General features: G+C 51.5%; 1 protein-coding gene across 1 annotated transcript; it reads left to right on the top strand.

Annotated features, from left to right (window-relative positions):
• On the top strand, positions 1-21015 carry LOC132764956 (kelch-like protein 6). Its single transcript, XM_067472914.1, has 4 exons — positions 1-67; positions 11815-11893; positions 14379-14606; positions 19581-21015. The coding sequence occupies exons 1-4, from the start codon at positions 1-3 to the stop codon at positions 21013-21015; spliced, it is 1809 nt and encodes a 602-aa protein (XP_067329015.1).
• Positions 21016-24398: the final 3383 nt, after the last annotated feature.

The following is a 24398-nucleotide window of genomic DNA, read 5'->3' as shown; positions in this document are numbered from 1 at the left end:
ATGAGCTCCAGCCACAAAAAGGGCCAGCCAGTGATGCTCAAGCCCCGGCCTCTTGGTCTGAAAGAAGGTAGGCTTTGTTGCACCCCAGTCAGAATTCGCCTTGTACTCAACACCAATCAGGAATCCAAAAGCAGTAGTAAAACAGTTTTTTTTAAAGAAAAGCACATATAAAATATAAAGATCACCATCTATACATATAAAAACGCTCTGTGCATAATGAGTACCTTAAAAGCAAAAGAACCAATGAACGAAATCACACCAAATTTGGCAACAAAACGTCTCACAACACAAAGAGTGACCATCACTCAAAAAACTAGGATTTTGTAATTTGGGAGTTGTAGTTGCTGGGATTTATAGTTCACCTACAATCAAAGAGCATTCTGAACTCCATCAACGATGGAACCAGGGGCGGCTCGTCCATTACGCGAAGTAAGCGGTCGCAGAACACTTTTTTTTGCCAGGGGCGCAGAGGCGGCTCTGTAAATGCCCCTCGACCGCCACTTGAGGAGCGCCCCCTCAGCTCACAACAGCCCTAGCAGTCCGGGGGGAGCCTCGGCTTTCTTGCCTCGCTGCCGGGCGATCCTCTTCCCAAAGCTTGGGAGTGATCCTGGACTCACCGCTGAGCCTGGAACCCCAGGTCTCAGCGGTGGCCGGGAGAGCTTTCGCACAATTAAAACTTGTGCGCCAGCTGCGCCTGTACCTTGGGAAGTCGGATCTGGCCACGGTGGTCCACGCTCTTGTCACATCCCAGTTGGATTACTGCAACGCACTCTACGTGGGGTTGCCTTTGAAGACTGCTCGGAAACTTCAACTAGTCCAGCGAGAAGCAGCCAGATTGCTCACCGGAGCGGCGTACAGGGAGCAAACCACCCCCCTGTTGCGTCAGCTCCACTGGCTGCCGATCCAATTCCGAGCACAATTCAAAGTGCTGGTTTTGACCTACAAAACCCTATACGGTTCCGGCCCAGTGTATTTGTCCGAACGGATCTCCCTCTACGTCCCATCTCGAAGTTTAAGATCTTCTGGGGAGGCCCTGCTCTCGACTCCGCCACTTTCACAAGTGAGGCTGGCGGAGACTGGGAGCAGGGCCTTCTCAGTGGTGGCCCCCCGCCTGTGGAACTCACTCCCCGGGGAGATTAGATCGGCGACTTCCCTCCTGACGTTTAGGAGAAAACTGAAGACCTGGGTGTGGGACCAAGCCTTTGGTCATTCTAACAACTAAACTAAGGATCTGACGATAGATATGGATAAATGGAATGGAACGAAATATGGACTCTGAACCCTGAGCTTGAGATTGTTTTAGCATGAGATTGTTTTATTATTTTATTATGTATTGATGTTTTAATTAATTGTTGAATTGTTCTTGTATTTTGTACTACTGTCAATGGATTTGGGCATCTAATTGTGCCTCCACTGTAAGCCGCCCTGAGTCCCCCCCGGGGTGAGAAGGGCGGGGTATAAGTAAGTGAAATAAATAAATAAATAAAGGGGGCGGGCCCTTGAGCCTCGTGTAGCCCCTCTCGTTCCTGCTCCACCCGGCCACTGGGTGCGCGAGCAGAGCCGGCGCTCAATCGTTCTCCACATTCGATCCCTTCCCCATGACCGGCTCCCTTTCCCGATCTCCCGGTGCTCCACCCGCCTCCTCTCCTCTCCCCTGGCCCGCTTCAAGTCCAGAGGCGTGTCTGAAGACCCCAGCGGGCGCACCAAAAGTCACCTCTTCTCCTGACTTTCTCTTCAGCCATTGGGACCAAGAGAGAGAGAGAGAGAGAGCCCCTCCGGCTGGAGGTATCTCCCACCACCGCTCCCTCCTTTGTTCTTGCACCTACATTCAGGAAAGGTGGGCATCTCCACCTCTCTCTCTCTCTCTCCCTCTCGGTCCCCATGGCTGAGGAGAAAGTCAGGAGAAGAGGTGACTTTTGGTGCACACGCCGGTGTCTTCAGGCACGCCTCCGGACCCAAAGCGGGCCAGGAAAGGGAGCAATTGCGGCAAGTGTAGTTACCGGGATGTATAGTTCACTTACAATCAAAGAGCATTCTGAACTCCACCAATGATGGAATTGAACCAAATATGACACACAGAACTCCCACGACAAACAGAAAATATATATCAATGATTGGTTGGTTGTGGCACACAGAACTCCCACGAGAAACAGAAAATATATATCAATGATTGGTTGTGGGGGGGCTCCAAAATACTGTTTGCTTACCATTGAAAATTACCTAGGGCCGCCTCTGGATGGAACTGAACCAAACTTGGCACACAGAACTCCCAAGACCAAAAGAAAATATTGGAAGGGTTTGGTGGGCATTGACCTTGAGCGGTTCTCAACCTGGGGGTCGCGACGCCCAGGGGGGTCACCTGGCCATAAAGCACTGTGGACTCAAACAATGATGGATCTGGACCAAACCTGGCACAAGCACTCAATAGGCCCAAATATGAACATAGATGGAGTTGGGGGGGGGGGGGGAATAGACCTTGACATTTGGGAGTCAAAGAGCATTGTGAACCCCACGACCGACAGATTCGGGGCAAACTTCCCACACCGAACCCCTTAAAGCAGGACAATTATATGTTGCATGTTCCAAACACAATTATATGTTGCAAACCAAACACTCACCACAACAACATTGACAAAGAAACCGCAAGAAATACAGTTCAACCACAAGCATAAAGAAATTACATATATTAGAAACAGATCAACAAACTGGGCCACAGCAAGGTGTGGCAGGGGACAGCTAGTAGGAAACAAGAAAGGCAAAATCCAATTGGTTGGTGATGTGGGAGGGTGTCCCCAACTGATGACATATGCAAGAAACAAGATGGAACTGTCTCCTGGCCCCCTCTCTCTTCACTCTGGCCCAGATTGGTAGTTGGTGCTGTGGGAGGGTGTCCCCAACTGATGACATATGCAGGAGACAAGATGGAACTGTCCCCTTGCCCCCTCTCTCTTCACTCTGGCCCAGATTGGTAGTTGGTGCTGTGGGAGGGTGTCCCCAACTGATGACATATGCAGGAGACAGGAATGAACTGTCCCCTGCCCCCCCCCTCACTCTGACCCAGATTGGTAGTTGATGCTGGGGGGAGGGGTCCCCAACTGATGGCATATGCAGGAGACAAGATGGAACTGTCCCCTTGCCCCCTCTCTCTTCACTCTGGCCCAGATTGGTAGTTGGTGCTGTGGGAGGGTGTCCCCAACTGATGACATATGCAGGAGACAGGAATGAACTGTCCCCTGCCCCCCCCCCTCACTCTGACCCAGATTGGTAGTTGATGCTGGGGGGAGGGGTCCCCAACTGATGGCATATGCAGGAGACAAGATGGAACTGTCCCCTTGCCCCCTCTCTCTTCACTCTGGCCCAGATTGGTAGTTGGTGCTGTGGGAGGGTGTCCCCAACTGATGACATATGCAGGAGACAGGAATGAACTGTCCCCTGCCCCCCCCCCTCACTCTGACCCAGATTGGTAGTTGATGCTGGGGGGAGGGGTCCCCAACTGATGGCATATGCAGGAGACAAGATGGAACTGTCCCCTGGGCCCCTCTCTCTTCACTCTGGCCCAGATTGGTAGTTTGTGCTGTGGGAGGGTGTCCCCAACTGATGGCATATGCAGGAGACAAGATGGAACTGTCCCCTGGCCCCCTCTCTCTTCACTCTGGCCCAGATCGGTAGTTGGTGCTGTGGGAGGGTGTCCCCAACTGATGGCATATGCAGGAGACAAGATGGAACTGTCCCCTGGCCCCCTCTCTCTTCACTCTGGCCCAGATTGGTAGTTGGTGCTGTGGGAGGGTGTCCCCAACTGATGGCATATGCAGGAGACAAGATGGAACTGTCCCCTGTCCCCCTCTCTCTTCACTCTGGCCCAGATTGGTAGTTGGTGCTGTGGGAGGGTGTTCCCAACTGATGGCATATGCAGGAGACAAGATGGAACTGTCCCCTGTCCCCCTCTCTCTTCACTCTGGCCCAGATTGGTAGTTGGTGCTGTGGGAGGGTGTCCCCAACTGATGGCATATGCAGGAGACAAGATGGAACTGTCCCCTGGCCCCCTCTCTCTTCACTCTGGCCCAGATTGGTAGTTGGTGCTGTGGGAGGGTGTCCCCAACTGATGGCATATGCAGGAGACAAGATGGAACTGTCCCCTGTCCCCCTCTCTCTTCACTCTGGCCCAGATTGGTAGTTGGTGCTGTGGAAGGGTGTTCCCAACTGATGGCATATGCAGGAGACAAGATGGAACTGTCCCCTGGCATCCTCTCTCTTCACTCTGGCCCAGATTGGTAGTTGGTGTTGTGAGAGGGTGTCCCCAACTGATGACATATGCAGGAGACAAGATGGAACTGTCCCCTGGCCCCCTCTTTCTTCACTCTGACCCCGATTGGTAGTTGGTGCTGGGGAGAGGGGTCCCCTACTGATGACATATGCAGGAGACAAGATGGAACTGTCCCCTGGCCCCCTCTCTCTTCACTCTGGCCCAGATTAGTAGTTGGTGCTGTGGAAGGGTGTTCCCAACTGATGGCATATGCAGGAGACAAGATGGAACTGTCCCTGGCCTCCTCTCTCTTCACTCTGGCCCAGATCGGCAGTTGGTGCTGGGGGGGAGGGGACAAGATGGAACTGTCCCCTGTCCTCCTCTCTCTTCACTCTGGCCCAGATTGGTAGTTGGTGCTGTGGGAGGGTGTCCCCAACTGATGACATATGCAGGAGACAAGATGGAACTGTCCCCTGGCCCCCTCTCTCTTCACTCTGGCCCAGATTGGTAGTTGGAGCTGTGGGAGGGTGTCCCCAACTGATGGCATATGCAGGAGACAAGATGGAACTGTCCCCTGCCCCCCTCTCTCTTCACTCTTGCCCAGATTGGTAGTTGGTGCTGTGGGAGGGTGTCCCCAACTGATGGCATATGCAGGAGACAAGATGGAACTGTCCCCTGGCCCCCTCTCTCTTCACTCTGGCCCAGATTGGTAGTTGGTGCTGTGGGAGGGTGTCCCCAACTGATGGCATATGCAGGAGACAAGATGGAACTGTCCCCTGGCCCCCTCTCTCTTCACTCTGGCCCAGATTGGTAGTTGGTGCTGTGGGAGGGTGTCCCCAACTGATGGCATATGCAGGAGACAAGATGGAACTGTCCCCTGGCCCCCTCTCTCTCCACTCTGGCCCAGATTGGTAGTTGGAGCTGTGGGAGGGTGTTCCCAACTGATGGCATATGCAGGAGACAAGATGGAACTGTCTCCTGGCCCCCTCTCTCTTCACTCTGGCCCAGATTGGTAGTTGGTGCAGGGGGGAGGGGTCCCCAACTGATGACATATTCAAGAGACAAGATGGTACTATCCCCTGGCCCCCTCTCTCTCCACTCTGGCCCAGATTGGTAGTTGGAGCTGTGGGAGGGTGTTCCCAACTGATGGCATATGCAGGAGACAAGATGGAACTGTCTCCTGGCCCCCTCTCTCTTCACTCTGGCCCAGATTGGTAGTTGGTGCTGTGGGAGGGTGTCCCCAACTGATGGCATATGCAGGAGACAAGATGGAACTGTCCCCTGGCCCCCTCTCTCTTCACTCTGGCCCAGATTGGTAGTTGGTGCTGTGGGAGGGTGTCCCCAACTGATGGCATATGCAGGAGACAAGATGGAACTGTCCCCTGGCCCCCTCTCTCTCCACTCTGGCCCAGATTGGTAGTTGGTGCTGTGGGAGGGTGTCCCCAACTGATGGCATATGCAGGAGACAAGATGGAACTGTCCCCTGGCCCCCTCTCTCTTCACTCTGGCCCAGATTGGTAGTTGGTGCTGTGGGAGGGTGTCCCCAACTGATGGCATATGCAGGAGACAAGATGGAACTGTCCCCTGGCCCCCTCTCTCTCCACTCTGGCCCAGATTGGTAGTTGGAGCTGTGGGAGGGTGTTCCCAACTGATGGCATATGCAGGAGACAAGATGGAACTGTCTCCTGGCCCCCTCTCTCTTCACTCTGGCCCAGATTGGTAGTTGGTGCAGGGGGGAGGGGTCCCCAACTGATGGCATATGCAGGAGACAAGATGGAACTGTCCCCTGCCCCCCTCACTCTTCACTCTGGCCCAGATCGGCACTTGATGCTGGAAGAGGGTCCCTATCTGATGGCATATGCAGGAGACAAGATGGAACTGTCCCCTGGCCCCCTCTCTCTCCACTCTGGCCCAGATTGGAAGTTGGTGCAGGGGGGAGGGGTCCCCAACTGATGACATATTCAAGAGACAAGATGGTACTATCCCCTGCCCCCCTCTATTTTCACTCTGGCCCAGATTGGTAGTTGGTGCTGTGGGAGGGTGTCCCCAACTGATGACATGCAGGAGACAAGATGGAACTGTCCCCTGCCCCCTCTCTCTTCACTCTGGCCCAGATCGGCACTTGGTGCTGTGGGAGGGTGTCCCCAACTGATGACATATGCAAGAGACAAGATGGAACTATCCCCTGGCCCCCTCTCTCTTCACTCTGGCCCAGATCGGTAGTTGATGCTGTGGGAGGGTGTCCCCAACTGATGACATATGCAGGAGGCAAGATGGAACTGTCCCCTGGCCCCCTCTCTCTTCACTCTGGCCCAGATTGGTAGTTGGTGCAGGGGGGAGGGGTCCCCAACTGATGACATTTGCAGGAGACAAGATGGAACTGTCCCCTGCCCCCCTCACTCTTCACTCTGGCCCAGATCGGCACTTGATGCTGGAAGAGGGTCCCCAACTGATGGCATCTGCAGGAGACAAGATGGAACTGTCCCCTGGCCCCCTCTCTCTCCACTCTGGCCCAGATTGGTAGTTGATGCTGTGGGAGGGTGTCCCCAACTGATGGCATATGCAGGAGACAAGATGGAACTGTCCCCTGGCCCCCTCTCTCTTCACTCTGGCCCAGATTGGTAGTTGGTGCAGGGGGGAGGGGTCCCCAACTGATGACATATGCAGGAGACAAGATGGAACTGTCCCCTGCCCCCCTCATTCTTCACTCTGGCCGAGATCGGCACTTGATGCTGGAAGAGGGTCCCCAACTGATGGCATCTGCAGGAGACAAGATGGAACTGTCCCCTGGCCCCCTCTCTCTCCACTCTGGCCCAGATTGGTAGTTGATGCTGTGGGAGGGTGTCCCCAACTGATGGCATATGCAGGAGACAAGATGGAACTGTCCCCTGGCCCCCTCTCTCTTCACTCTGGCCCAGATTGGAAGTTGGTGCAGGGGGGAGGGGTCCCCAACTGATGACATATTCAAGAGACAAGATGGTACTATCCCCTGGCCCCCTCTATTTTCACTCTGGCCCAGATTGGTAGTTGGTGCTGTGGGAGGGTGTCCCCAACTGATGACATATGCAGGAGGCAAGATGGAACTGTCCCCTGGCCCCCTCTCTCTTCACTCTGGCCCAGATCGGTAGTTGATGCTGTGGGAGGGTGTCCCCAACTGATGGCATATGCAGGAGGCAAGATGGAACTGTCCCCTGGCGCCCTCTCTCTTCACTTTGGCCCAGAGTGGCAGTTGGTGCTGGTGGGAGGGGTCCACAACTGATGACATATGAAGGGGGCAAGATGGAACTGTCCCCTGGCCCCCTCTCTCTCCACTCTGGCCCAGATTGGTAGTTGATGTTGTGGGAGGGTGTCCCCAACTGATGACATATTCAAGAGACAAGATGGAACTGTCCCCTGGCCCCTTCTCTCTTCATTCTGGCCCAGATTGGAAGTTGGTGCAGGGGGGAGGGGTCCCCAACTGATGACATATTCAAGAGACAAGATGGTACTATCCCCTGGCCCCCTCTCTCTCCACTCTGGCCCAGATTGGTAGTTGGAGCTGTGGGAGGGTGTTCCCAACTGATGGCATATGCAGGAGACAAGATGGAACTGTCTCCTGGCCCCCTCTCTCTTCACTCTGGCACAGATTGTTAGTTGGTGCTGTGGGAGGGTGTCCCCAACTGATGACATATTCAAGAGACAAGATGGTACTATCCCCTGGCCCCCTCTATTTTCACTCTGGCCCAGATTGGTAGTTGGTGCTGTGGGAGGGTGTCCCCAACTGATGGCATCTGCAGGAGACAAGATGGAACTGTCCCCTGGCCCCCTCTCTCTTCACTCTGGCCCAGATTGGTAGTTGGTGCTGTGGGAGGGTGTCCCCAACTGATGGCATCTGCAGGAGACAAGATGGAACTGTCCCCTGCCCCCCTCTCTCTTCACTCTTGCCCAGATTGGTAGTTGGTGCTGTGGGAGGGTGTCCCCAACTGATGACATATTCAAGAGACAAAATGGAACTGTCCCCTGGCCCCTTCTCTCTTCATTCTGGCCCAGATTGGAAGTTGGTGCAGGGGGGAGGGGTCCCCAACTGATGACATATTCAAGAGACAAGATGGTACTATCCCCTGCCCCCCTCTATTTTCACTCTGGCACAGATTGTTAGTTGGTGCTGTGGGAGGGTGTCCCCAACTGATGACATATTCAAGAGACAAGATGGTACTATCCCCTGGCCCCCTCTATTTTCACTCTGGCCCAGATTGGTAGTTGGTGCTGTGGGAGGGTGTCCCCAACTGATGACATATGCAGGAGACAATATGGAACTATCCCCTGGACTCCTCTCTCTTCACTCTGGCCCAGATTGGTAGTTGGTGCTGTGGGAGGGTGTCCCCAACTGATGGCATATGCAGGAGACAAGATGGAACTGTCCCCTGGCCCCCTCACTCTTCACTCTGGCCCAGATTGGTAGCTGGTGCTGTGGGAGGGTGTCCCCAACTGATGGCATATGCAGGAGACAAGATGGAACTGTCCCCTGGCCCCTCTCTCTTCACTCTGGCCCAGATTGGTAGTTGGTGCTGTGGGAGGGTGTCCCCAACTGATGGCATATGCAGGAGACAAGATGGAACTGTCCCCTGGCCCCTCTCTCTTCACTCTGGCCCAGATTGGTAGTTGGTGCTGTGGGAGGGTGTCCCCAACTGATGACATATGCAGGAGACAAGATGGAACTGTCCCCTGGCCCCCTCTCTCTTCAATCTGGCCCAGATTGGTAGTTGGTGCTGTGGAAGGGTGTCCCCAACTGATGGCATATGCAGGAGACAAGATGGAACTGTCCCCTGGCCCCCTCTCTCTTTACTCTGGCCCAGATTGGTAGTTGGTGCTGTGGGAGGGTGTCCCCAACTGACGGCATATGCAGGAGACAAGATGGAACTGTCCCCTGGCCCCCTCTCTCTTCAATCTGGCCCAGATTGGTAGTTGGTGCAGGGGGGAGGGGTCCACAACTGATGGCATATGCAGGAGACAAGATGGAACTGTCCCCTGGCCCCCTCTCTCTTCACTTTGGCCCAGAGTGGCAGTTAGTGCTGGTGGGAGGGGTCCACAACTGATGACATATGAAGGGGGCAAGATGGAACTGTCCCCTGGCCCCCTCTCTCTCCACTCTGGCCCAGATTGGTAGTTGATGTTGTGGGAGGGTGTCCCCAACTGATGACATATTCAAGAGACAAAATGGAACTGTCCCCTGGCCCCTTCTCTCTTCATTCTGGCCCAGATTGGAAGTTGGTGCAGGGGGGAGGGGTCCCCAACTGATGACATATTCAAGAGACAAGATGGTACTATCCCCTGCCCCCCTCTATTTTCACTCTGGCACAGATTGTTAGTTGGTGCTGTGGGAGGGTGTCCCCAACTGATGACATATTCAAGAGACAAGATGGTACTATCCCCTGGCCCCCTCTATTTTCACTCTGGCCCAGATTGGTAGTTGGTGCTGTGGGAGGGTGTCCCCAACTGATGACATATGCAGGAGACAATATGGAACTATCCCCTGGACTCCTCTCTCTTCACTCTGGCCCAGATTGGTAGTTGGTGCTGTGGGAGGGTGTCCCCAACTGATGACATATGCAGGAGACAAGATGGAACTGTCCCCTGGCCCCCTCTCTCTTCACTCTGGCCCAGATTGGTAGTTGGTGCTGTGGGAGGGTGTCCCCAACTGATGGCATATGCAGGAGACAAGATGGAACTGTCCCCTGGCCCCTCTCTCTTCAATCTGGCCCAGATTGGTAGTTGGTGCTGTGGGAGGGTGTCCCCAACTGATGACATATGCAGGAGACAAGATGGAACTGTCCCCTGGCCCCCTCTCTCTTCACTCTGGCCCAGATTGGTAGTTGGTGCTGTGGGAGGGTGTCCCCAACTGATGGCATATGCAGGAGACAAGATGGAACTGTCCCCTGGCCCCTCTCTCTTCACTCTGGCCCAGATTGGTAGTTGGTGCTGTGGGAGGGTGTCCCCAACTGATGACATATGCAGGAGGCAAGATGGAACTGTCCCCTGGCCCTCTCTCTCTTCACTCTGGCCCAGATTGGCACTTGGTCCTGGGAAACGGGTCCCCAACTGATGACATATGCAGGAGACCAGATGGAACTGTCCCCTGGCCTCCTCTCTTTTCACTCTGGCCCAGATTGGTAGTTGGTGCTGTGGGAGGGTGTCCCCAACTGATGACATATGCAGGAGACAAGATGGAACTGTCCCCTGGCCCCCTCTCTCTTCAATCTGGCCCAGATTGGTAGTTGGTGCTGTGGAAGGGTGTCCCCAACTGATGGCATATGCAGGAGACAAGATGGAACTGTCCCCTGGCCCCCTCTCTCTTTACTCTGGCCCAGATTGGTAGTTGGTGCTGTGGGAGGGTGTCCCCAACTGACGGCATATGCAGGAGACAAGATGGAACTGTCCCCTGGCCCCCTCTCTCTTCAATCTGGCCCAGATTGGTAGTTGGTGCTGTGGAAGGGTGTCCCCAACTGATGGCATATGCAGGAGACAAGATGGAACTGTCCCCTGGCCACCTCTCTCTTCACTGTGGCCCAGATTGATAGTTGGTGCTGTGGGAGGGGTCCCCAACTGACCCCTGGCCCCCTCTCTCTTCACTCTGCCCCAGATTGGTAGTTGATGCTGTGGGAGGGTGTCCCCAACTGATGGCATCTGCAGGAGACAAGATGGAACTGTCCCCTGACCCCCTCTCTCTTCACTCTGGCCCAGATTGGTAGTTGGTGCAGGGGGGAGGGGTCCCCAACTGATGACATATTCAAGAGACAAGATGGAACTGTCCCCTTGGCCCCTCTCTCTTCACTCTGGCCCAGATTGGTAGTTGGTGCTGTGGGAGGGTGTCCCCAACTGATGACATATGCAAGAGACAAGATGGAACTGTCCCTTGGCCCCCTCTCTCTTCACTCTTGCCCAGATCGGCAGTTGGTGCTGGGGGGAGGGTGTCCCCAACTGATGACATATGCAGGAGACAAGATGGAACTGTCCCCTGGCCTCCTCTCTTTTCACTCTGGCACAGAGTGGTGGTTGGTGCTGTGGGAGGGTGTCCCCAACTGATGACATATGCAGGAGACAAGATGGAACTGTCCCCTGGCCCCCTCTCTCTTCACTCTGGCCCAGATTGGTAGTTGGTGCTGTGGGAGGGTGTCCCCAACTGTTGACATATGCAGGAGGCAAGATGGAACTGTCCCCTGGCCCCCTCTCTTTTCACTCTGGACCAGATTGGTAGTTGGTCCTGGGAGACGGGTCCCCAACTGATGACATATGCAGGAGACCAGATGGAACTGTCCCCTGGCCTCCTCTCTTTTCACTCTGGCCCAGATTGGTAGTTGGTTCTGTGGGAGTGTGTCCCCAACTGATGACATATGCAGGAGACAAGATGGAACTGTCCCCTAGCCACCTCTCTCTTCACTCTGGGATAGTATGCCAAAATGCAACCAACTGCTGGCTTTGAAACAATTGAGTAACACCAAATGCAGTAGTGCTTCTCAATAGGACTGATTGTGATCCTTTAGCTCTGGGCCAACCTCCCAACGACTGTTTTCCTGTTTCTGTTTTGACTTTAGGTCTAGCAGAAATGTACCAAGAAGGGCTGCTCTGTGATGTCTTCCTTGTTGCAGACGGACAGCGGTTCCCTTGCCACAGGTAGGCCATGGCGGTTGTTTCTTCTTTGGTTGCTCGATAACAATGGGACTCCACTACCTCCATGTTCTGAGTAGTCTTCCTTTTTACGGGAAAGCGGGTTTAGATATAGTAGGACATAAGGGTGCTGTGGCTCGGTAACAATGGGAATCCACCACCTCCATGTTCCAAATAGTCCTCCTTTTCATAGGAAAGTGGGTTTAGAGATTGTAGGACATAGGGGTAATGTGGCTCGATAACAATGGGAATCCACCACCTCCATGTTCCGAGTAGATTTCCTTTTTACGGGAAAGCAGGTTTAGATATAGTAGGACATAAGGGTGCTGTGGCTCGATAACAATGGGAATCCACTACCTCCATGTTCCGAGTAATCTTCCTTTTTACGGGAAAGCGGGTTTAGATATAGTAGGACATAAGGGTGCTGTGGCTCGATAACAATGGGAATCCACTACCTCCATGTTCTGAATAGTCCTCCTTTTCATAAGAAAGTGGGTTTAGAGATTGTAGGACATAGGGGTACTGTGGCTCAATAACAATGGGAATCCACGACTTCCATGTTATGAGTAGTCTTCCTTCTTATGGGAAAGCGGGTTTAGATATCGTAGGACATAGGGGTACTGTGGCTCGATAACAATGGGAATCCGCTACCTCCATGTTCTGAGTAGGCTTCCTTTTTACGGGAAAGCGGGTTTAGATATCGTAGGACATAGGGGTACTGTGGCTCGATAACAATGGGAATCCACTACCTCCATGTTCCGAGTAGTCCTCCTTTTTACGGGAAAGCGGGTTTAGATATCGTAGGACATAGGGGTACTGTGGCTCGATAACAATGGGAATCCACTACCGAGTAGTGGATTCCGAGTAGTCTGAGTAGTGTTCCGAGTAGCCTTCCTTTTTACGGGAAAGTGGGTTTAGATATCGTAGGACATAGGGGTACTGTGGCTCGATAACAATGGGAATCCACCACCTCCATGTTCCGAGAAGTCTTCCTTTTTACGGGAAAGCGGGTTTAGATATCGTAGGACATAGGGGTACTGTAGCTCGGTAACAATGGGAATCCACTACCTCCATGTTCCGAGTAGTCCGAGTAGTGTTCCGAGTAGTCTTCCTTTTTACGGGAAAGTGGGTTTAGATATCGTAGGACATAGGGGTGCTGTGGCTCGATAACAATGGGAATCCACCACCTCCATGTTCCGAGTAGTCTTCCTTTTTACGGGAAAGCAGGTTTAGATATCGTAGGACATAGGGGTACTGTGTCTCGATAACAATGGGAATCCACCACCTCCATGTTCCGAGTAGTCTTCCTTTTTACGGGAAAGCAGGTTTAGATATCGTAGGACATAGGGGTACTGTGGCTCGATAACAATGGGAATCCACTACCTCCATGTTCCGAGCAGTCTTACTTCTTACGGGAAAGCAGGTTTAGATATCGTAGGACATAGGGGTACTGTAGCTCGATAACAATGGGAATCCACTACCGAGTAGTGGATTCTGAGTCGTCCGAGTAGTGTTCCGAGTAGTCCTCCTTTTTACGGGAAAGCGGGTTTAGATATCGTAGGACATAGGGGTGCTGTAGCTCGATAACAATGGGGATCCTCTACCTCCATGTTCCAATAGTCTTCCTTTTTACGGGAAAGCGGGTTTAGATATCGTAGGACATAGGGGTGCTGTAGCTTGATAACAATGGGAATCAACTACCTCCATGTTCCGAGTAGTCTTCCTTTTTACGGGAAAGCGGGTTTAGATATCGTAGGACATAGGGGTGCTGTAGCTCGATAACAATGGGAATCCACTACCGAGTAATGGAATTCGAGAAGTCCGAGTAGTGTTCCGAGTAGTCTTCCTTTTTACGGGAAAGTGGGTTTAGATATCGTAGGACATAGGGGTACTGTGGCTCGATAACCATGGGAATCCACTACCGAGTAGTGGATTCCGAGTAGTCCGAGTAGTGTTCCGAGTAGTCTTCCTTTTTACGGGTAAGCGGGTTTAGATATTAGGACATAGGGGTACTGTAGCTCGATAACAATGGGAATCCACTACCGAGTAGTGAATTCCGAGTAGTCCGAGTAGTGTTCCGAGTAGTCTTCCTTTTTACGGGAAAGTGGGTTTAGATATCGTAGGACATAGGGGTACTGTGGCTCGATAACAATGGGAATCCTCTACCTCCATGTTCCGAGAAGTCCTCCTTTTTACGGGAAAGCGGGTTTAGATATCGTAGGACATAGAGGTACTGTAGCTCGATAACAATGGGAATCCACTACAGAGTAGTGGATTCCGAGTAGTCCGAGTAGTGTTCCGAGTAGTCTTCTTTTTTACGGGAAAGTGGGTTTAGATATCTTAGGACATAGGGGTACTGTGGCACGATAACAATGGGAATCCTCTACCTCCATGTTCCGAGTAGTCCTCCTTTTTATGGGAAAGCAGCTTTGGAGATACTAGGGCATGGATTCTACACCTTGGAAACCAGGCTCTCTTTTCTCACCCACAGAACCCTCCTGGCAGCTATCAGCCCCTACTTTCAGGATATTTTCATCAACAACTGGAAAGAGTCGGACGGAAAAGAGGTACTGCTTCAGGACGTGACCCCGTGTGTCGTCCAAAGCATCCTGAGATACATCTACACCGAAGAATTGGTGCTCACTCCTGAGCTGGCCCCCTTCCTATTCGCAGGAGCTAGTAAACTGCAGATTCCCCCCTTGCAGAACCTCTGCTGCAGGTAAGCCTTCCATGGCATTCATTCACTGAGGTTGGGCATGCACTGGATGGAGCGCATTTGGATTTCAGGATGGCCTTCAACAAGGTCCCCCATGACCTTCCGGCAATCAATGTGGACTAGGTACAACTACAGTTAGGTGGGTTTAGAATTGGTTAAGCGAATGAATCCAGAGGGTGATAAATAGTATAGTGTCTAGATCCAGGGAAGTCATGCTAGCCCTCTAATCTGCCTTGGTCAGACCCAGAGGCGGCCCTAGGTAATTTTCAACGGTAAGAAAACAGTATTTTGGCATACACACCCCCCCCAACCAATCATTGATATATATTTTCTGTTTGTCGTGGGAGTTCTGTGTGCCACAACCAACCAATCATTGATATATATATTTTCTGTTCGTCGTGGGAGTTCTGTGTGCCACAACCAACCAATCATTGATATATATATTTTCTGTTCGTCGTGGGAGTTCTGTGTGCCACAACCAACCAATCATTGATATATATATATTCTGTTCGTCGTGGGAGTTCTGTGTGCCATATTTGGTTTAATTCCATCATTGGTGGAGTTCAGAATGCTCTTTGATTTTAGGTGAACTATACATCCCAGTAAGATGCAAGATGGAGATGGTTTGGTCAATGATTTTCAGGCAGACAATGAGCAAATCAAAATAGTTAAGCAATAACTACAACAGTAACAATATGTCGGGCACTTTAAAACTGGGCCGGCCAGAGCAATTGGTACAAGGTTAAAAGTGCTGAGATGGCAGGAGGAACGCAGGATTAAATAAGTGCGGTGTGCAGCGATCTTTATTCTACTAAAGTGCTTCTAGGACTTGGTGATGGGGAATTCCTAATCTGAGAAGGCACAATGGAACAGCCAGGTTTTTAGGTTCTTTCTGAAAACTGCCAGAGTAGGGGCCTGTCGAAAATCTTTTGGGAGGGCGTTCCAAAGTCGGGGGGCCGCCACAGAAAAGGCCCTGTCCCGTGTCCCTACCAAGCGCGCTTGCGACGTGGGTGGGATCACGAGCAGGGCCTCCCCAGATGATCGGAGTGAGCGTGTGGGTTCGTAGGTGGAGATGCGGTCACGCAGGTAGGGTGGTCCCAAACCATTCAGGGCTTTGTAGGTGAGCACCTGCCCCTTGAATTGGGCTCGGAAAATAAATGGCAGCCAGTGGAGCTCCTTAAACAGAGGGGTAGATCTCTCTCTGTAAGGAGCCCCAGTTAGCATCCTGGCTGCTGCCCGCTGGACCAGTTGGAGTTTCCGAGCCATTTTCAAGGGCAACCCTACATAGAGCGCATTGCAGTAATCCATTCTAGAGGTGACCAAGGCATGGACCACCCCGGCCAGATCAGCCTTCACGAGGTATGGTCGCAGTTGGCGCACAAGTCTCAGTTGTGCAAAGGCCCTCCCGGACACCGTCAACACCTGAGCCTCAAGTGTGAGCGATGAGTCCAAGAGGACACCCAGACTGCGGACCTGTGGCTTCAGGGGGAGTGTAACCCCGTCCAGCACAGGTTGCCACCCTATACCCCGGTCCGGTTTGCGATCGACCAGGAGGACCTCTGTCTTGTCAGGATTGATCTTCAGCTTGTTCCTCCTCATCCAGATCGACACAGCGGCCAGGCACTCGTCTAGCACTCGAGAAGCCTCCTTGGAAGTAGATGGAAAGGAGTAGTAGAGTTGTGCGTCATCCGCATAGAGATGGCACCCAACTCCAAAACTCCGGATGACCTCTCCCAGCGGTTTCATGTAGATGTTGAAGAGCATGGGAGACAGAATAGAGCCTTGCGGAACCCCACAGGTCAAAGGCCAGGGGTCCGAGCAGGCATCTCCCAGCTTCACCATCTGGGTTCGTCCTTCCAGGAAGGACTGGAGCCACGACAAAACCGTGCCTCCAAAGCCCATCCCAGAAAGACGACCCAGAAGGATACCATGGTCAATGGTATCGAAAGCCGCTGAGATGTCCAAGAGAACCAACAAGGTCACACTCCCCCTGTCCAGCTCTCTGCGGAGGTCATCCACCAAGGCTAGCAATGATGGTTCACTCCCTCTCTCTGTGATCTCTCAAGATTTGGGTTTGGAAAACAATCTGACCCCTTAATACAGTTTCTCATGTTGTGGGGATGTTGTGTATATTTTTTCCCCGTTGCTATGTCATAACTAATTTTGCTACTATTATGAATTGTAATGTAAACAGAGGCGGCCCTAGCTGATTTTCAATGGTAAGCAAACAGCATTTTGCCCCGCCCCCGCCCCCCCCCCCAACCAATCACTGTTTGTCGTGGGAGTTCTGTGTGCCATATTTGGTTCAATTCCATCATTGGTGGAGTTCAGAATGCTCTTTGATTGTAGGTGAACTATACATCCCAGTAACTACACTTGCCGCAGTTGCTCCCTTGCTGGCCCGCTTTGGGTCCGGCGTGTGCACCAAAAGTCACCTCTTCTCCTGACTTTCTCCTCAGCCATTGGGACCAAGAGAGAGAGAGAGAGAGAGAGGTGGAGATGCCTACCTTTCCTGAAGGTAGGTGCAAAAACCAAGGAGGGAGCGGAGGTGGGAGATACCTCCAGCTGGAGGGGCTCTCTCTCTCTCTCTCTCTCTCTCTCTCGGTCCCAATGGCTGAAGAAAAAGTCAGGAGAAGAGGCGACTTTTGGTGCCTGAAGCCCCCGGCATGTGCACCAAAAGTCACCTCTTCTCCTGACTTTCTCCTCAGCCATTGGGACCAAGAGAGAGAGAGAGAGAGAGGTGGAGATGCCCTCCTTTCCTGAAGGTAGGCGCAAAAACAAAGGAGGGAGCGGAGATGGGAGATACCTCCAGCCGGAGGGTCTCTCTCTCTGTCTCTCTCTCTTGGTCCCAATGGCTGAAGAGAAAGTCAGGAGAAGATGTGACTTTTAATGCACACGCTGGGGTCTTCAGGCACGCCTCCGGACCTGAAGGGGGCCAGACACGGTGGCTCCACCCCTTGGCCCACCCGCAGATTGGGGAGAGGAGAGGAGGCGGGTGGAGCGCCGGGGGATCGGGAAAGGGAGCCGGTCATGGGGAAGGGATTGAACGCGGATAACCACCGAGAAGGCCCTGCTCCTCGTCCCCGCCAATCTCACTTGTGATAGAGGCGGGGTCGAGAGCAGGGCCTCCCCAGAGGATCTTGGGTTCAGAGGTGGGACGTAGAGGGAGATCCGTTCGGACAGATACACTGGGCCGGAACCGTTTAGGGTTTTGTAGGTCAAAACCAGCACTTTGAATTGTGCTCAGAATTGGATCGGCAGCCAGTGGAGCTGACACAACAGGGGAGTGGTGTGCTCCCTGTATGTCACTCCGGTAAGCAATCTGGCTGCCTCTCGCTGGACCAGTTGGAGTTTCCGAGCAGTCTTCAAAGGCAACCCCACGTAGAGTGCGTTGCAGTAATCCAATCGGGATGTAACAAGAGCGTGGACCACCGTGGCCAAGTCCGACTTCCCAAGGTACGGGCGCAGCCAGATTGCTCACCGGAGCGACATACAGGGAGCACACCAATATACAATACAATGCACCAGACATACGAAAATAATTACGAAATAATTACGGAAATTGGAAAAAAAATGTTTCGATTCTTAATTACTCCTCACACTATTCCTGCATGGCTCGATATTGGATCGTAAGCTAATTTAAATACGAATCAATAACGAATAACGAAATTAACGAACTGGATCGCCCAAGCCTAGTGTGCAGTGTGCGGCAGTCTTAATTCTACTAAAGTGCTTCTGGGACTTGGTATTGGAGGTTTCCTATTCTGGGAAGGCACATCGGAACAGACAGGTCTTCAAGTTCTTTCTGAAGACAGCCAATGTAGGGGCCTGTCTAAGATCTTTGGGGAGGGTGTTCCAGAGATGGGGGGCCACCACGGAAAAGGCCCTGTCTCGTGTCCCCACCAAACGCGCTTGCGACGCAGGCGGGATCACGAGCAGGGCCTCTCTAGATGAACGTAGTGAACGCGTGGGTTCGTAGACGGAGATGTGGTCACGCAGGTAGGCTGGTCCCGAACCGTTCAGGGCTTTGTAGGTAAGCACCTGCACCTTGAATTGGGCTCAGAAGATAAACGGCAGCCAGTGGAGCTCCTGAAACAGAAGGGTTGACCTCTCTCTGTAATGGGCCCCAGTTAACATCCTGGCTGCTGCCCATTTGACCAATTGCAGTTTCCGAGCCGTTTTCAAGGGCAGCCCCACGTAGAGCGCATTGCAGTAATCCAGTCTGGAGGTGACTAAGGCGTGGACCACCCCGGCCAGATCAGCCTTAGCGAGGTACGGACACAGCTCAGTTGTGCAAAAGCCCTCCTGGCCACCGCCGACGCCCGAGCCTCAAGCGTAAGTGATGAATCCAAGAGGACTCCCAAACTGTGGACCTGTGGCTTCAGGGGGAGTGTAACACAGGTTGCCACCCTATACCCCGGTCAGGTTTGCGATCGACCAGGAGGACCTCTGTCTTGTCGGGATTGATCTTCAGCTTGTTCCTCCTCATCCAGATAGACACAGCGGCCAGGCACTCGTCCAACACCTGAGAGGCCTCCTTGGAATTGGGTGGAAAGGAGTAGTAGAGTTGTGTGTCATCTGCGTAGAGATGGCACCCAACTCCAAAACTCCGGATGACCTCTCCCAGCGGTTTCATGTAGATGTTAAAAAGCATGGGAGACAGAATAGAGCCTTGCGGGACCCCACAGGTCAAAGGCCAGGGGTCTGAGCAGGCATCTCCCAGCTTCACCATCTGGGATCGACCCTCCAGGAAGGATCGGAGCCACGACAGAACCGTGCCCCCGAGACCCATCCCAGAGAGGCGACCCAGAAGGATTCCATGATCGATGGTATCGAAAGCCGCTGAGATGTCCAAGAGAACCAGCAGGGTCACACTCCCCCTGTCCTGTCCTGTATGGGTTGACCATACAGGAAACTGTAAGCAACAGAAGTCTTGAAGGTGGTCATTTCTAACCAGATACCTCTCCTCTCTTCCAGGTTCCTCATCACACACATCTCTGTGCAGAACTGCTTCGAGGTGTACTCCTTGGCCTGCGCCCATAAGAACGACGACCTGCTTCGGGCCACCGTACAGTTTCTCATCCGGAATTTCAACCAGGTTTTTGAGGAAGAGGGTTTCCTCCAGCTGGAATTGGCCACGTTGGTCGCCCTGATCTCCTCCGACGACTTGGTGGCCACTTCGGAGCTCCAGGTCTACCGCGCCGTGCGGCGATGGGTACAGGGGCAACCTCATGCGCGGGGCCCGCTGCTCAGCGAACTCATCAACCACGTGCGCTTCCCGCTCCTGAACCCCACTGAACAAGACGAGCTCCAGAAGGACTTGGAGGTTCAGAAGGACCTCGAACTGGAGTGGAAAGTCCTGGATGGTGAGGAGAGGCTGTGCCAGAGCAAGGGGCTGCGGCGGGGCATGTACAAGCCGTACGTTGCTTGCGTCGACACCCAGCTGTGCGATTTCCAGAGCTTGGAGGCAGACGAGGCGCACATGGCGTGCTACGACCCGTCAGCTGAACTGTGGGAGAGACTCCCTGGCTTGCAGTCCTTGACACACGCTTGCTGCACCTCTGCCGGCGACACGATTTACGTCTCGGGAGGCGTATACCGCAGCTCTTATTCCTCCGCCGTACATGAGTTCAGCTCCTTCCGAAGCCAGTGGTGTCCGCTCCCTCCAATGACTACGGCAAGACTGGGGCACGGCTTCCTCTGCCACAACAAAAAGCTCTACGTCATCGGCGGCTGGCGCAAGTACCACAGCTTTCTCAACACTGCAGAGAGCCTGGACTTAGCCACGGGAAAGTGGGCCGCGATCGCAAGACTTCCCTTTCCCCTGAGCCACCCGGCTTCGAGCGTCTTCCGAGACAAGTTGTACCTGCTGGGCGGTGCACGGGACCTCACGTCCGGGTGGTTGTTCCACCGAGGGATCCTGATCTACGCAATCAGCTCCAATACGTGGACTCAGGTATCTCTCTCGACTGGTTTCCTCGCCGCAGGAGCCGTGGCCGGAGACCACGGGATCTACGTGATCGGAGGATACTCGGAGAAAAAGAACTGGGTGGAAGAGAACCAGGTGGAGAACCGCCGCAGTAGTCGCCGGTGCTTCTTTGTCAACGAAGCGGGCCACGTGAGCCGCAGCTTCACCATCCCCAAATTACCGCGTGGGATCGCCAACGCAGGGGTTGTCTACTGTGGCAAAAGGATCTACGTGATCGGCGGGGAGGATTTGAACCAACGCTACAAGGCCGTTTACCGCTGGGAACCCGGCGAACCCCGCTGGCATCGGGGTACAAAGGAAATCCCGGTTCCACGGGAGGGTATTAGCTCATTTGGATGTGCGCTCCTTTTGAGGCCCAAGCCACGCTTTGCGCAGCTTTTCCAAGTCGCCGCTCACGTTCCGGTAGCTGCTGCCTGCAAGTAGCTGCTAAACCCAAGCAGCCCTGCATTGCCTTTTAAGTATATGGAAATCAGATGGGCACATGTAAATATATTATAATAAATTTGCAATCAGCGGCCACCGATCTCTTGTGAGATGGAGCCTGCCAACCCGGGTGCGCAGTCTTCACAAACACCTAACAATTATTGAGATAAGACGATATGACACACTGCAATAGCGCTCTTCCCAGAAATTGAAATGATCAGATAAGACTGCGTTTAATATCACATTAGGGTGAAATAGCGATATTGCTAGCAATTGAAATAAACAGGTAAGACTGTGGTTAATATGATACTACGCTGCAATAGCGCTCTTCCCAACATTTGAAATGAGATGCTAAGAATGTGATCAAAATCACACTACATTGCAATAACGCCATTCTTATCAATTGAAATAAGACTATGGTCAATATCACACTATGGCGCAATAGCGTTATTCCCAGCAATTGAAATGACTGTGGTCAATAGCATACTGTACTGAAATAGTTCTTGAAATAAGAAGATAAGGCTGTTATCAATATCGTACTATTCCACAATGGCGTTATTCCCAGCAATTGAAATGACTGTGGTCAATAGCATACTGTACTGACATAGTTCTTGAAATAAGAAGATAAGGCTGTTATCAATATCGTACTATTCCGCAACGGCGTTATTCCCAGCAATTGAAATGACTGTGGTCAATAGCATACTGTACTGACATAGTTCTTGAAATAAGAAGATAAGGCTATTATCAATATCGTACTATTCCGCAACGGCGTTATTCCCAGCAATTGAAATGACTGCGGTCAATAGCATACTGCACTGAAATAGTGCTATGACCATCCATTGAAATAAGAAGATAAGGCTGTTATCAATATCGTACTATTCTGCAACAGCGTTATTCCCAGCAATTGAAATAAGCAGGTAAGACTGTATTTGATATTGTATTATTTATTTATTTATTTGCTTTAAGGCTATTATCAATATCGTACTATTCCGCAACAGCGTTATTCCCAGCAATTGAAATGACTGTGGTCAATAGCATACTGTACTGAAATAGTTCTTGAAATAAGAAGATAAGGCTGTTATCAATATCGTACTATTCCGCAACGGCGTTATTCCCAGCAATTGAAATTACTGTGGTCAATAGCATACTGCACTGAAATAGTGCTATGACCATCCATTGAAATAAGAAGATAAGGCTGTTATCAATATCGTACTATTGCGCAACAGCGTTATTCCCAGCAATTGAAATAAGCAGGTAAGACTGTATTTGATATTGTATTATTTATTTATTTATTTGCTTTATTTCTATACCGCGTTTTTCAGCCTAATTAGGCGACTCAATGCGGTTTACACAATGCAGGCTATCACAACAATAAACAGTTAAAAACACATCATACACAATAACAAAATCAACAATTATTATCCATTCATGACGCCTCGATAACAGAGCAAAATCCATTCTCATAATCCTTGTGCCATTCCTATGTTCAATTTTACCGTCTTCCTGTGTTCAGTTGCACTGTTTAGCCAAACGCTTGCTCCTTGAGCCAAGTCTTAATCTTCTTCCGAAACGCCAGCAGTGAAGGAGCCTGTCTGATGTCTATAGGTAGGGCATTCCATAGCCGAGGGGCCACCACCGAGAAGGCCCTGTCCCTCGTCCCCGCCAACCGTGCCTGTGATGCAGGCGGGACCGAGAGCAGGGCCTCCCCAGACGATCTTAATGTCCGCGTCGGTTCATAGGTGGAGATGCGTTCGGAGAGGTAAGTGGGGCCAGAACCATTTAGGGCTTTGTAGTAGGCTTGGGCAATCAAGAAAAAAATTGGTTCTAAACTCGTTTCGTTTCTAGAGTGCGCTAGCGTTTCTAAATTCTGAGGACTTCCGAAATTTAAGATTTCAAAATTTCGAAATTTCCGAAATTTCGTAAATTACAAATCGATTCGTTAATGGCGGATGCGATTGCGCAATATGCTAAAAAAATCTCCAAAAACAAACAACAACTATATTATATTATATTATTATTATTATATTATTATATTATATTGTTGTATATTATATATTATGTATTATATTATTATAATATTATATTATATATTATTATATTATATATTACTATAATAATATAATATATATAATATAATATAATAATTTATTATATTATATATATTACATTATTATAATATTATTATATTATATTATATTATATTATATTATACAATTATAATATAATATAATAATATAGTAATATAATATAGTAATATAATAATATAATATAATATACAATACAATGCACCAGACATACGAAAATAATTACGAAATAATTACGAAAACTGGAAAAAATTGTTTCGATTCTTAATTACTCCTCACACTATTCCTGCATGGCTCGATATTGGATCATAAGCTAATTTAAATACGAATCAATAACGAATTACGAAATTAACGAACTGGATCGCCCAAGCCTACTTTGTAGGCTAACGCCAGCACCTTGAATTGTGCCCGGTAGCAGATTGGCAGCCAGTGGAGCTGGTTCAGCAGAGGAGTGGTGTGCTCCCTGAGTGCCGCTCCTGTTAACAACCTGGCTGCCGAGCGCTGGACCATCTGAAGCTTCCGGGCAGTCTTCAAGGGCAGCCCCATGTAGAGTGCGTTGCAGTAATCTATGCGGGATGTAACCAGAGCGTGGACTACCGTGGCCAAGTCAGACTTCCCAAGGTACGGGCGTAGCTGGCACACAAGTTTTAATTGTGCGAATGCTCCCCTGGTTACCGCCGAGACCTGAGGTTCCAGGCTCAGCGATGAGTCCAGGATCACTCCCAAGCTGCGAACCTGTGTCTTCAGGGGGAGTGTGACCCCATCCAGCACAGGCTGTAACCCTATGCCCTGTTCGGCCTTGCGACTGACCAGGAGGACCTCTGTCTTGTCTGGATTCAATTTCAATTTGTTCGCCCTCATCCAGACCGTCACAGCGGCCAAGCACCGGTTCAGGACCTCGACAGCCTCCTTAGTAGCGGGTGGAAAGGAGTGACAGAGTTGGACATCATCCGCGTACAGATAACACCGCACCCCGAAACTCCGGATGATCTCTCCCAACGGCTTCTGAAACAGCGCTATTCTCACCAACTGCAATAAGCAGATAAGACTGTAATTCTCCTCCGGGATCTCCCTGCCACGATTGATACAGTAAGTGAACTTGAGACTCCGTGGCCACTCACTGGGCCCATCCTCGACCGGTTCACCCCGCTGGACGCAGAGGCTGTTGATAGGATCATGACTGCAACTAGGCCGACCACCTGCTCCCTTGATCCGTGTCCCTCCTGGCTAGTAAAATCTTGCCTGGAGGGATTACGTGTACCTCTGTTGATTTGAATATAATAAATAGCTCCCTTGAGC

This window comes from Anolis sagrei, chromosome 13 (genome assembly GCF_037176765.1).
Source record: "Anolis sagrei isolate rAnoSag1 chromosome 13, rAnoSag1.mat, whole genome shotgun sequence".
Lineage (NCBI taxonomy): Eukaryota > Metazoa > Chordata > Lepidosauria > Squamata > Dactyloidae > Anolis > Anolis sagrei.
The sequence above is the reverse complement of the archived record's forward strand: the minus strand, read 5'-3'. Positions and strand labels throughout refer to the sequence as shown.

What these genes read in the sequence shown, in the direction of transcription:
- LOC132764956 (XM_067472914.1), top strand. Translation starts at nt 1, where the DNA reads ATGAGCTCCAGCCACAAAAAGGGCCAGCCAGTGATGCTCAAGCCCCGG. An exon ending in CAGCGGTTCCCTTGCCACAG is followed by an intron (nt 11,894 to 14,378) that starts GTAGGCCATGGC and finishes TCTCACCCACAG; the next exon opens with AACCCTCCTGGCAGCTATCA. An exon ending in TTGCAGAACCTCTGCTGCAG is followed by an intron (nt 14,607 to 19,580) that starts GTAAGCCTTCCA and finishes CCTCTCTTCCAG; the next exon opens with GTTCCTCATCACACACATCT.